The sequence below is a fragment of the Varanus komodoensis genome, unplaced genomic scaffold (assembly GCF_004798865.1).
Source record: "Varanus komodoensis strain SLA01 unplaced genomic scaffold, ASM479886v1 scaffold79, whole genome shotgun sequence".
In the NCBI taxonomy this organism is placed as follows: domain Eukaryota; kingdom Metazoa; phylum Chordata; class Lepidosauria; order Squamata; family Varanidae; genus Varanus; species Varanus komodoensis.
This window is the reverse complement of record NW_025336467.1, coordinates 1460744-1475028: the sequence shown is the minus strand read 5'-3', so window position 1 is coordinate 1475028 and position 14285 is coordinate 1460744. Positions and strand designations below refer to the sequence as shown.

At 45.0% G+C, this 14285-nt stretch overlaps 1 protein-coding gene across 2 annotated transcripts in view; it reads left to right on the top strand.

Moving 5' to 3' along the window:
- The window catches only part of LOC123035332 (protein unc-13 homolog A), a 151091-nt gene that overhangs the window by 125205 nt on the left and 11601 nt on the right, over positions 1–14285 (top strand). The window contains exons 38-40 of one of the 2 annotated variants that reach the window (XM_044453377.1): positions 3167–3205; positions 7221–7250; positions 12747–12803. In XM_044453377.1, the coding sequence (XP_044309312.1) occupies positions 3167–3205; positions 7221–7250; positions 12747–12803 (126 nt within the window). The remainder of the gene's footprint in view (positions 1–3166; positions 3206–7220; positions 7251–12746; positions 12804–14285) is intronic. The other variant, XM_044453376.1, reaches the window with a different exon arrangement.

Sequence of the window (14285 nt, the reverse complement as noted above, 5' to 3'; positions counted from 1 at the left end):
GGTGGGAAAAGGTAACAAGAAGTTCCGACCGGGGATGCTTCGCGGGGCCATGGGGCACATTCGGAGGCCCTCTTGCAGCCCTTCCCCTCCCTCTTGCAGCCCGTCAGATGGTGGGCTCCCCCCTCGGAGCAGGCAGGTTGGGAGCCCCACGGGGTCCGTGGATGGAGTCCCTGTTGCCCTTCGGGCTTCACAGCCGGACGATGCCCAGAGTGCATGCTCACTGCGCTGGCCACTGGATGCCCACCTTCTCCGGGGAGCTGCCCCCCAAACTTGTTGCCACCTGCTAGACTAGGAGGGCAGAGGACTGGGGGCTGCCCGGTGCTTCATGACCTCCAGGGGATTCCCCGTAGGAAGGATCCTATCGACAAGGTGCAGGCACTGGATCCTCTGGGAGTCCAGCTGCCCAGGCCAGGCTCATATCCGCACCATTCCCAGTGCTTCCAGTGTACTTCCATGCCTCCTGGAGCCTTTACCAGTTTGGGGTCTGTTGAGGGGAAGTGGGAACTCTGCCCGCTTGTCTTCGGGGTCAGGTGAGTTTCTGCCACCACCACCATTCCAGCAGGGCGGGTGTGGGTTCATATACCAGTGCAGGATTTAGGGAATCCATCCTGCTAGCCTTTTGGATGTCTTCAAAGCCTGCATGTGGGACTGTGGACACACGTGTGAAGTCTGGGCACACTGGCCAGGAACTAAGACTCGGGGCCTCCATGAAGTGGACCATGGCCCAGGGCGCTGAGCCCAGGAATCCAGCGGATCCCCACCCCCAAAATCTATTCCTCACACATCCCTAGCAGGGATGTCTCAGTATTTCCAGAGAGCTTTAGGGCAGGGGCAAGAATCCCAGTTCTGGGCACATTAGGCAATCTTAGAAACTCTCCCGGGCACTGCCACAAAATGGCTGCTGTGGGAAGCAACAGCAAAGGACAAGTCACCAGCCCCAAATGCTGAGTACAAGGCAGAGATCCAGTCTGAGCCCTGGGGCACAAATCGCCTCCTTGGAAACCCCTGCTTTCAGCACCAGTAGAAATATATTTCACAGCAATCCAGGAAAAACTCTGTGTGTGCTCTTTAGAAAAGGTAAGGTATTAAGGCACCTGGGCAGATGCTGACAAGATACAGGTGCCTTCTGGCACTGCATTGCCTGCTTCTTCTGCATCCTTTTAGAATTTTCTAGCCCACCCTGCAAGGTTGTGCCATAGTTAATGCGGAGAGGAGTGGTGAGGCTAGAAGAGTGAGGCTGCGAAAAGGCCACTTTGAAAGCGGAGGTGAAATTCGAACCTGGAACCACAACGTTCTGATTCGGGCTGGATCTCTGAGAGGCATTCTGCCAAGAAGGCAAAAAGCAGTGAATTCTCCTTCTCTGGAGGTTCTCTCTCCCTGCCCCATTTTCATTTCATTTATTTCTATACCTCCCCATAAGCTGAGGCTCTCTGGGCAGTTTACAACAGTCCATTAAAATGGCTAAATGTGTTACTTTTTCTGTAAATACTGCTATACCTGATAATTGCTCAGGATTAAGTTTGTTTGTTTATTTATTTATTTATTTATTTATTTATTTATTTATTAAAAGCTTTTATAAGCTGTCCTATTATATAAAAATCTCAGGACAGCGTACAATGATTGCGTAGGATTAAGTTTTTAATTGCACAGGATTAAGTTTTTTAATAGAAACAAGTAAATTTAAATATACAATTTAAATCATTCTTACAAAACATTCCCCCTCGAACACCAGAACCAATCATACATGCTACAATCAGAAAAAATACATTTTGTTCATTTCAGGCACCCCTGCTTCCAAAACTGTCATAATTCTTTCAAAGGCTCAAAACCTTTCCCTTTTTTTAGAAACATACTCAATAAATGTATCCAAAAATCATTAAACTTATTTTTCTGTATATGCTGTTTTCTCCCTTTAATCCCACATGTGAATTTGTCATTAATAGCCATATCCCAAACTTCTCTATACCAATCAGACAATTGGTAATCATATTTTACTTTCCAATTCTTAGCTATACTTAATCTTGAATCAGTTATTAAATTTGTTATTATTTCTTTATTATTCCAGCTCCAGTGTTTTATATCAAATACTGAGAGTAATGCAATTCCAGGGCATATATCTATATTTAAACAGTATTTTACTATACTCTTTAAAAACCTATTTCCAAAATTTCATGATGGAGTCACATTCTTTTCTGTGGAGGTTCTTAAAAAGAAGCTAGACTGCCATTTGGTGGGAAATGATCTTACTCTTTATTTATTTATTTAAAACTTATGCATGGCATCTCAGGACGGCTTACAATCCTTAAAATCAAAATACAATAGAACAACATATCTATAAATAAATAACATAGTACAATAAAATTTAAATCAAAATTCAAAGCAACTGCTAAAACGTGAAAATGCTATTTTTTTAAAATGACAATTAAATAAAAAGGTTTGAGATACCTTTTTGGAGAGGTAGGTTGGTTTAAATGATCCCCAGAGACCCTTCCATTGCTGTGATTCTGTGCTTAAAATCAGAGAGAACCTCACTCTCTCTCTCTCTCTTTAAGCGCATTTCTGGCCTTTTTCATGTTACCAAGGTCATGTGGGGCCAGTAGCTTGCTAAATGATGGTGATCCTCGGAGAATATCTGAGTCTCATTTACATTCCAGCCTCCAAGAGGCATCCCAGGAAGGCTTTCGCGACAGGACGGCATATAAATACTTTAAATAAATAAATAAATAAATAAATAAAACAAGAAGCCGGTTTCCCCTGGGTACATAACCGCACAACTTCCTGGGCGGTTTAGCATTTAGGCAAACCGTTGGGTGCATTATCGGGGCCATTCCACACCTTCTGCAGGATTTGGGGGCAGGAGGATTGGGTCTGTGGCCCCCCTTTCTTCCCACTTTTTCTTGATGCTGTTCTGACAACACTAGAGAGGTGTCTGGGGGGATTCAGAGCAATTACACTCCAGGCTGAGCATCCTTCTCCAGTCGCCAAGCGATTTCTGAGTGCACTGCTTTCCAGACGGCCTCTGGATGACAGATCCTGAGTCTGCCTGCCTGCCTGCCTGCCTGCCTTCCTCCTCCCTTCCTCCTTTTCTGGATGAGTCCCACGCATAGGCATGCTTGCCCATGTCCTCCTCTTCCACATTGATCACTTTGTGATGTCGTTTCTACAGGGCACTCTCTTAAGAAAGCATGGGAAGAGCAGCGAGAAGGTAACGAAATATTCTCGCTCTTTGACTGTTTGTTTCCGGCAACTCCCCACACGGATGTTGCTCCTACCCTCTGTTTAAATGTCTGGGCGACACGGAGGAGGCTGCGTAGAGGGCTGGCCACACACCTCTTTGCCGTCTGTGCTGTGCGATGTTTGATGTTGTGTCTTGTTTTCAGTCTCCGGTGGGGTGGGGCACAAGTCCTGGCCTGGTCGGGGGCCCTGCATTTGTGCTTGTGTGAATACAACAGCTTGGGGTTGAGTGACTGAGTGCAGGTGAGGGGAATGAATTGTGGGTTTGTGTATTTCGAGTTCCTCCTCCATAAACCAGGTTCCTACAGAGGCTGCAACACACTAGTTTACACGTATCGGGTCACTTAAACAGCACACGAATCCCTACTCCGAGGTACCGTACCAGCACAAGATGGCCAGAGACACAAAAAATACTAACTGCTCATGTGAAGGAGTAACGACCCTGTTTCCCCGAAAATAAGACCTAACGGGAAAACAAGCCCTAGCATGATTTTTCAGGATGCTCGTAATATAAGCCCTACCCCCCAAAATAAGCCCCAGTTAAGATTGTCAACCAGACGAATGGGAAAACACAGTAGTATGCCCGTTGCCACACACAATGGATGTATTGAATTATAAAATAACAATGTTCATATATAATTAAATATAAATAAATAATATTATTGGCATTAGTACTTAAATGATAATATAAATTATAATTATTTGTAAATACCCAAGCGGGCACCTTTGGATGAGAGGTAAATACCTATGGAAACAGATGAACTCGAGACTCATTGCCGAATGACCGATCGGAAAACAGACATGACGCACGAATAACGGGCACACTTGATAACGAACAGGTGTGTTTCATAATTCAATACATCGTGTGTTGCAGCAGATGTACTTAATGCACTCATCTGTTGCCACTCCTGTCTCGCAAGTCTTCAATTAACACCTGATTTAATGGTAGATATAAAGGGAATGATATTTCGACCCCCAGACAAGAGGAGTGCAAAAAGAAAGAGCGATGGAGGCAAGATTCCTTTGTTTCAGCAAACAGACAACCTCTTCAGCAGAGGTTTCCGTAGGAGAAAAGAAGCCAAGCAGGTATTCCACACCTCAAGGCCTGAATGCTGGGATCTAGTATTGGGACTGGGATCCCAGAAATTCAGTCCAAATATGGCAAGGAAGGTGTCCTGAGAAAAGAAAAGGGAACACTTCCATATTGTGCATTGGGAAGGGTGTATTTTCAGGAGCAGAAACTGCAAAATTCAACAGGATTATTCCAGGCATTTGGCTACTTCCAGTTACCCTTGGCTTTCCCTCAAGCTGATGCTGTCTAATCATGTAGCATCTTTTGGGGGATATTCTTAAAACTTCAGAACTAATTAATCTCCCTCACACAAACACCACACACACAAGGTTTCCTCTTCATGCACTCCTCAACTACTTGAAAGGTAGTCTCCGTGAGGAAGGCCAGGATCTTCTCGATCATGCCAGAGTGCAGGACATGAAATGATGGGCTCAAATGCAGGAAGCCACGTTCTGCCAGAACATCTGACTGTGAGAGCAGCACAGCAATGGAGCCAAAGACCTGGGGATGTGGTAGGCTCCCCCACCCTGGAGCCCTTCAAGAGGCGGCTGGACAGCCACCTGAGAGGGATGGTTGAACCAGGTGTCCTGCACTGAGCAGGGAGTTGGACCTGATGGCCTTCATGGCTCCCTCCAGCTCTGCTATTCGGTGACTCCAACTTTCGTGGTCTCCGAATGGAGTTGTGAATGCACAGAAGAGGGAAGATTTTTCCTAAAGCCCACCTGGCCAAAGAGGAGGCCCATTCTAGGCTCAAGAAGCAGCACCTCCTTCGGTCTCAGTAGGTCTGCAGTTTGTATGATGCCCTCCTCGTTGACCTGGTCTGCCATAACAAGCCAAAACCTGGAGCAATTTCTTCAGGCTATTGCATGTCGTGCGATCTTGGCAAAGGCCCAGATGCAACTCCATTTCATAGAGTGTGATGTGTGTATTGTGCCTCCCTCAACTTTCTTCAAAACAAAACAAAACAAAACAAAACAAAACAAAACAAAACAAAACACAGATGAGCTAGCTACGGGGAGGAAGGAAAGAGCCCACAATAAGCAGAGCCTTCTCCCCGTGGCTAAGGGCGGTCCTGAAGCCCCGTATCCCTTCTGGTGGGGCCCATTTCCAAATAAAGGGGTGGCCAGAGACATTGCTGGGGGTGAAGGGTAAGCCAAGCCCTTTCCATTGTGGTGCTCTGTTTGTTGAGCCGTCTCTCCAGGAAGGCTTGCCAAGAAGACCAAGCCTTCTCGCCACCCTTCGGTCTTTGTACCTCTGCTACATGGGCCTTTGGCCTGGGCTTGGCAGGTTTTGAGTGCTGCCTTTTCCTATTGCCAGTGTTTTTCTGATTTTTTCCTGCTCTATGTTTCTGATATGCACAGAGGCAGCGATAAAACACAGCCCAAAGGCAACCCATATGAGCATCGGTACTTTGGCACAGAGGCGCATGCACTGGTTTTACCACTGCTCTCATATTCACTAAGTAAAGTCACACAAAACAGGCAGTCGAGTTTGCTTTTTGGCAGGATCTTTGTCCAAAGTGCATTTTTATCCTGCTCCTCATCCAGAAGGTTCCAGCAAAGCCGTTCTACCTCACAGGCTTGCAGTCTAAAAAGATGCAATATACAAGAGAAAAGGAGTGGAAAGGAAAGCTTTTTTTTCAGTCTTCCAAAAATTAGGGCTTCTGGAATAGGTCTCCCCTCTCTTTCCTTTCTCGCAACTGTCTGTACAGCCATCTAGAAGGACCTCTGGTGGTGACAGCTGGGAGGAGCAACTGGGAGGTGTTTGCATGCAGCTGGAGGATTGTAGGAGGGTGGCAAGACACAAAGGAACTAAAGAAGCTAAATGTTGCAGCAGGAGGAGAAATGGGAAGTAGCAGTGCTTTTTTGTAAAATAAAAAGGTGCCGGAACTCACGTCTTGGGGTCACACTTTTACACTAAAAAAGATTTTCAATTCACCAACTTTTTTTGAAATAAAGAACTTATTTACCTTTTGCACGTAGCCAGTCACTCTACACACACATAAACATATTGGTTGCCGTAGGCAGTAAGCACTCAGCGCGCGACCACACGACCGATCCCAAGCCGAGCAGCGTCCTGAGCCGAGCAGCGCCCTCACAGTCAGCACAGACACACAAGCATCCCGCAGGCGATTCAAAATCACTCCATTGGAAAAATCCATCCAAAAAAAGGTGCCGGAACGCTGTTCCGGTGCGTTCTAGGACAAAAAAAAAGCCCTGGGAAGCAGGATCACTACATCCGCTCCACTCAGTTTCCCAGGGCACCTTTTCTTTCTGAACCACACCCTTCTAAGAACTACTTAACTCCCGCAATGAGCTGGTTTTCCTCTGCTGGAATTAGCCGGTTTTCCTCTGCTCTCCTTATCCCCTTTTCATAGCTGTTGTCCATTTTGGATTGTAAGCATAGGGGCTAGAACTTTCGCGTGAGTTATTAAATGTATGCATTGAATCTGCTCTGGATACGCATTTTGGCTGAAGAATGGGGTAAAAATGCTAATCAGAAGTAGGAGTGTTGGAAAACTGCATGCAATTTAAACAAACTATTAAGCAAACAGAGCAACAGTGGTTCAAAACTGCAGGGGTTTCATTTCTGAAATAAGACCTGGGAAGTTAGAACCCTGGAAGCATTCCTAGGAAATCCCCAAACATCCATCTGGCAGAAAGCAGCTGTAACCTCCCAAAGGAACCAGGTGGGAAGGTGTTCTGAGAAACACATCCTCCAGTTGAACAGTTTTAATAAATAAAAAAACAGTCTGAACATTGCAGTGCAGACCAATTCGCAAATGACGCGAGTGGTAACCCAGCTCTTGCGGTGGTGGGAACCGAAGTCTGAGTGGTGATGGGGTGGGTTTTGGTGTTGTAAAGGTGCTGGTACAGAAGCTGTAACTTTACAAAACCTGCTGTTCTTTTTACAGAGTAGGGTGAAGATGCCCAGTCACACTGAAGTAAGGATCTTCCATTTAATTCTTAGCCTGCTTGATCTATTTTTCCTGCCCCCTCCTCTTGTCTGTTGAGCTCCCCGTCCTTCTTGCCTGCGCTCTTTTGAATCCGTCCGTCCATCTGTCCATCTTTTCTCTTGTCCTTCCTTCTTACCAGGTGTTGCTTTTTGCAGCTGGGTGCTGTGTTAAATCCTGGGCTGAAACTGTGTCTGTTATTTTCTCCCCCAAACAGGGCTTCCCTTCAGCAAACCCCTGTTTTCTTTCTGTTTCTCAGCTTGCTCTTTCACCTGTCCGCATGTGGGGGGAAGCAGAAACAGGTTGTGTGGTACCATCAGAATTCCATGGAGGGCTGAGGGTGCAAAATGAGTTCCAAGATCTGGCAAAGTAAACAGTGGGAATGCTTTTTTCTTAAGAAATTGTAAGGGAATCTTCTTTTAAAATTCAGCGACAGAATTCTGGGCTTTCATTAGGATTACCTTTAGGGACTTCCTCATTCTCCTTTATCCTTCCACAGTGTAACCCCATGCTCTGTTCTACTCGAAATTATGAGTTTGCTAGAATGGTTCCTAAACTCACCTTTGGCCTGTTCAATGTACTTGAGATTGGGTGCTAGGTTTCCTCCCCGGTGTTTCTAAAGTTTGTGCATACATTACTAGAGTCCTGCAAAAAGCAAACCAAAGACAGTCTTAGATTGTTGTACTGAGTTTTGTTGGCTTGTTTGTTTCCTGCAGAAACAGATGCACTAAAAGTGACTTAAAAGCAAGAAAACTGTCTTTTTTGTAATGTCCTAAAGAGGGCAAGATGCAAGTTAATTAGAAGAATAGTTATTTTCAGCAGTTTTCAGCACCTACGGTCTGCTCATTTCTTCCTCCTTCTCTGTATTAATGATGTGCATAGATTTAAAAAAATTAAAAGGAAGTCTTTATGTAATCACAGGCGTTCCACCAGTACCTGCTTTTGGACAATAGTTTGCCTGTGTTTGGAAGCACAGAAAAGAAAGGCATATCAAACAAATCTTGATATTACCATTGCATTAATGTTGCCTTTCTTATAGTGTTTCATCAATGGGCAAATAGTTAATACAGAGGGAAGGTGCTTTCTACACTTGCTCAAATTCCAGAATAAAGCACATTTATTTATTTATACATCCGTATGCTGCCTATTGCACCATAGCATCTCCACATGGCTCACAATCAAAATTAAAACCACTATAAAAGTGGTTTATAAATCTAAAAATCCATAAAATATTAATTAAAATACAGATAAAATGCAAATAAAGGTTTGTCACATCAGATATTAAAATGGTAAGTCTTCGCCTTGCATTGAAAGGAGTATAAAGAGGGTGCCAGGCGAATCTCCTTGGGGAGAGCTTTCCAGATATGAGGAGCAGCTGCAGAGAAGGCCCTCTCATCTCCCTAGGGGATGGCTCACACAGGAGCCCCTGCGTATATCCCAAAGGCTGGGGAGGCACCCTCTTTATACTCCTTAAGGTAACCGGGGCCTAAGCCCTTTAGGGCTTTATATGTCAGCAGAAGCACCTTGAATTGGATCAGGGCCACAACTGTTGTCCATGGAGATCTTTCAGTATAGGTGTTCAGAGGGGCCACTCTAGGGGCTCCCGTCACCAACCAAGCGGCCCGATTCTGTACCAGTTGTAATGGCCGGACCCACATAGAGCTCATTGCAGTAATCTATCTTGGATGTTACCAGGGCATGGGTGCCTGTTTTTAGGATCCATCTGTCCAGGTATGCATTTAACTTAAGTAAGCTGGGGTGAAGGAAAGAGGAGTGGAACATAACAGAACGAAACCAGCATGGACGTTGGCAGTCCAAGAGATCAGAAGAGAACACTTAGAGGAGACTGAAAGAACGCAATGGAATGGGGAGGTTTGCTTGACCCCAAAGTCCATTGTCCATGTGCTGTTGATGGGGCAACAGTGGAAAACCCTACAGTGCTCCCAACTTTTGCCAGTGACAGTCTTGAGATGAATTCAGAAGGTCTAACTCTTGAGAAAAGCCTCACAAATGCCAAAGGAGCATGAAAAGCTAGATTCTGTGTCCCATCTTTGGTCCAGCTTAGTCCTCACTTCAGGTTTTCTGGAAGGGGTTTTATTTTTTTGGACTGGAACAATGGAACAGAAGTGAGTTTCTCTACATGAGACATTGTTGTGTGCTGATTGGAACTGTTTAAAAAGTCTGTGGATACCTATAGGTTCTGGTTTTGCTTTAGTTTGTAAACAAACAAAAGAGAAAATAAGACATGGTTTCTGATCTTAAAAGAACACACAATTTTATCCTAGATATTGGCACTTCTCTGAGATACCACAGTGCCACCTAGGGGTTATTTCTTGGAAAATCAAGCAAGGAAGCATTCCATGTGCCTTAGCAAGAGTTGGATTCCTCCCTTCTGGACATGAACTTCAGAAAAAGAGAGGAATCTAAGACATCTTTTTCCCAATGTGGAAGTTTTGGACCATTGCACTTCCCGTCAGCCTTCACCGATGCAGCACTGAGAGCTGTAGACTTGGAAAAACCTGATCTAAGGAGAGCCAGGAACTAGCTTATTTTATTTTATTTTAACATTTTATACTATCTATTATTTTCATAGAATATCTCAAGAGGATTTAAAATAATAAAACCATAAAAAACAATTTACAGCACTTGATTAAAATGGGATTAAATCAGACATATCTTCAAATCAACAATTAAAATACTGGTTAAATAAAAAGGTTTTGATCTGGTGACAGAAGTTGATACCAGCAGTTTTTTCCCCCTAGTTGTGAAAACTGCAGCTAGGTTTTTGCTTCCTGATTTTCTCAGAGGATTTTGGAGTACAAAATTGTGCACCCAGGTCTAGTTCTTGCTGGAAGGGGATCTGTTATTGCCTTGGTGTGGTGTTTTCTACACTATTACAATCATACTGCAAAAATGAAGAAGGAACTGGAGCTGCAAAGGGTATTCAATGCCTGATGAAGTTTGTTCTTGTTCCTTCGAAACACAACACCCTCAGGTATGCAAAGGAAGGCTTGAAAGTTCTTGCAAGGGCAAATTTGGAGCCGAAACTGTCTTCTCTCCATAGGCATCTTGGGAGTGGGTAAGAGAACGTTTGGAGGTGTTGGCCGGTGTTTGTGCTACTCCAAGCTCGTCTACCATATTACACTTTCCCCAGAATGCAACAATGCTATATCTTGACATATTGTCATTCCAGGGCCGTTCTGGGCCACCCAACATACTGTCCACAATGAATATTATGAGTTTCAAGTCTCTTCCTCATCCCCACCCTAAAGAAGTCAAAATTCCTCTTTTGTCACCAGTGAATAGTTCTGTGCAATTATGGGGATTTTGTGCCAGTATTAGTTGAAAATGAATCTTTAACAAACTTCTAGTCATGATGGGCTAGCAGCTGTGATGCTAAAAAACAAAGATGTGGACTATGGAGGGAGACCAGCCAGCTCACAAAATCAGCTCTCTTGGATGGAAACAATGCAACTACAGATTTTTATTACCAATTCTAGGCTGTTCTTGACCGGAGTTCTCATGTCTCCATTGCTAGGCTCTTGGCGATTTGAAGGGGGTGGCGTGAAACCACCCCGCTCCCCGGGAGAAATGTGTTGCCTTTGACAAGAGAAGCTTATTTGCTGTGGCACATGGGCCACTTTTCTACCTGTGATCCTTTGACTGCTTGAGCTGCTGAGCTTTTGTTATGTGAAAGGAGGAGAAGTCAGTTTGCTTTGATCATACATGGAATTTGTTGGAGGCCAATTACTTCTGAACTTCGTTCCATAAGAGCGTGGTGATTCCTGGGAGAGCTGGTGGGCAGAAATCAGGAAGGATCCATCCCAATCATGGAGGGACGGGCTTGCCCATGCGAATGCCAGACGGCCAGAAAAGGGAGAGCTTCCATTTAGGGGCGCTATGGGGGAAGCCATGGGCATGAACTGGCTTCCGACCCATGCAAGAGGCAGGTTCAAGATGACATGTGTTAATTTTCTGTTGCTTATCCCCTGTCTGGCCCACTGTTTGAGACAAAGCTTGAGCTTATTTTCTTGTTTGCAATACCGAGAATGGAACCTCCATGTTCAGAGGCAGTCCGGGCGCAAACGACAGAAAAAGGCTATTGTTAGTAGCTCTCCAAGGTATTTTCCTGAGCACTGTTGGAAATAGGTTGCTGCCCTTAAATCAGGGTAGCAAAATGGGAGTGCCCCAAATGTGGTGGGTCTCCAACACCTCCTGCCCTACCCATTGCGGCTGATGGGAGCTGGAATCCAAGAACAACCAGAGGTTTGCAGATTTCAACCACTGATTTATTAATCGTAGCTGTTAGAAGTAGAAATAGAATAAAGGAGATTTGTCTCGTAGTTGTTATTGCTTAAGTTTTTCTCACGTGTCACGTAATCATCCATTTTTGGTTGTTTACTTGGCTTGGGCAAAGTAGAAGAGACAAGACAAGCCCGACTACACTTCCTGTTCTTCGCCTTTGCTTCAGGAGCAGGCATGTTGTGACAGAGGCTGGTATAATATTTCTGTTCTTACAGGTCTGAGAGACAAGGGTCTCTTGCTTGATTTTAAATCCCAACTAGATAAGAATTGAAATAAATAACTAGGCAGATAACAAACATAAATTAAAACGGATAAAATGTCAAAGGGAGCGCCAGTTACTTCAGTGCCATCTTGGCACTGCCCTCTGCCCCCACCTGATTTACTATGGACCTCTGATCTGAATGGTGTAAATTCTTAACATCTCAAAGACAAGAGATAGCATAATCGTATATTTCTCAGTCCTCAAAGTGGTCATGAAGGGGCTAAGGGGTTAATAAAACTGAAGAGGTCATGGGAAGAAGACTCCCGCATACTTTTTTAAAATCATGCAGGGTGGAAACCCTTTTGTCGCCTCTTCTTTTCTAAAGTAAGGTATGTCACGTCCTTAGGTATGATTATTTGGATTCTGCATCCAAACTATAATTATTTGGAATTATCAACCATAATTGATAATTATTGTTATCAATATGCATAACATATCAAAATATTATTTGCATCTAATGGGGTTCCCTTTAAAATGTGCTCTGTAGTGGCTTAAAGAGCATTGGAGCAAAGCAGCCATCCTGCAAACCAGACAGCTTAACAGTGCCAAACACACGTACGCTTTCTTTCTGTCTGTCTAAAATTTGGAAAATGAGATTAGATCATCAAGAGTCCAGATCTCTGGATGGCATGACCCGCATCGAATTGCTTTGCTGGGCCAACAGAAAGAAGCTGTGTGTGCAGACTCGCACACGGGGGCAAAAAAAATCTGCCCAAGGAAAACTTCTTGCAGTGCGGTCACCTAAGCTTCTTAGCATAAGGACAGGTCTGGCTCAGCATCACTCCAGTCCTTGGGGATGCAGTAATCTTTTTTATTATTTCCTTTCTTCCCTCTTTCCCTCTTTCCCTGTTTCCCTCTTTCCTTCTTTTCTTCCCTCCCTCCCTCCCTCCTTCCCTCCTTCCTTTCCTTCTGCACTTCAGGGCACGCAGATGATTTTCAATGCAGCCAAGGAATTGGGGCAGCTTTCGAAACTAAAGGTAAGAGATGCAGGATGGGGATCGTGGTTCCGCAGTCAAGACGCACCAACGAAATCAACGTGCCGTAACATAGTAGGACAGTGGCTTGCCTGGCAACCTGGGAAAAGTTTTGAAAGGCTGACAAAATTACGGATTGTCCTGAGCTCCATTCTGCCACTGGAGGTGGAGTATTTGAATATCCTGAACCACCACCTATGCAGTCACTCCTGAGCAGCAAACACAGTGGCTGAGCCTGGGTATTGCTCCTAGAAGTGTAAAGACTCCGAGAAGTCTTTAGAACTGTAAACTGGAGAGCCAGTGTGGTGTCGTGTTAAGAGCGCGGGACCGGGACTCAGGCAATCCGGGCTCGAGTCCCCGCTCAGCCACGGAGCCCACTGGGTGCCTTTGGGCCAGTCCCAGACTCTCAGCCCAGCCTACCTCACAAGGTTGTTGTTGTGGGGATAAGATGGAGGAGGAGGATGATATAAGCTGCCTTGAGCCCTTTGTAAGAAAAAGGCAGGATATAAATCGATAAATAAATAAGACAACTATCTCCCCCCTTTTTCCTTGAAGCCTCTTTCACAATCCCTCTCCTTCTGGCAGCTGGTGCAAGAGCAGTATCATGTTCTTTTGCAGAGCATTTGAGTCCGTCCTTGCTCTCTGCTGCATGAGTTAGATCACCCTCTACTTCAGGCCAGGGAGGGAAAATGCAGCAAGCAGTGGCCCGGTGAAGCCCCCAAGCCAAGAGGTGGTTTGGTACCTAACACCACCGAGAAAAGACTCGCCCCTGCTAAAGCTCCTCTTGGGGTGACCCATTCTGGGGATTGGGTTAAATAAATTACCGGGCTAAGCAGAACATGGAAAACTAGGGGGCATTTAATATAAGGCCCACGTAACAAATCTAATTCCCCTTCTCACCAGGAAAAGGGGGGAAATGCTGCTAGAGCACAAGGAAAAGATGTAAAGACCAGGAATAGCAAAGACTCTTTCTTGGATCCCAAGTTTTCTGCCCCCTCGTGCTCTTTTGTGTATCACTTTTCTAGATCTCAGCAGCCCCTCTGCAAAGCAGACAAAAAACTCCCCCAAAAGAAATGGAGAAAAGGCCCAGATCCAACAAGAGGGGTGCATAAAAGGACCAGGGATCTATAGCTGAAAGTCAGGAAGACCCCAGACCCCATCATTCCCCAGAAAGAAAGAGTTGCTCTGATGAAGAGCTAGTCTGGGACACCCGTTTTCTCCCAAATGATTCCTGTTCCTGCTCATCAAGGTTCTCGAGGTGTTCCAGATGGCCCCCGAAACACAAACTAGAAAAGGCAGAACCACTTGGGTTCATGTCCTCCAGGGAGAAGGACATGTTTGCATCTGTCCTTCCTGAATCGAGACTTGTCCCTTCCTGATTACTTCAAACCCAGTGAGAGAACATTAGAATGCTCTTCATCCTGAAGAGAACAATCATAGAACATTCAGGAAAGTCCCCATCTAGAAGAAGAAAGACAAGAACAG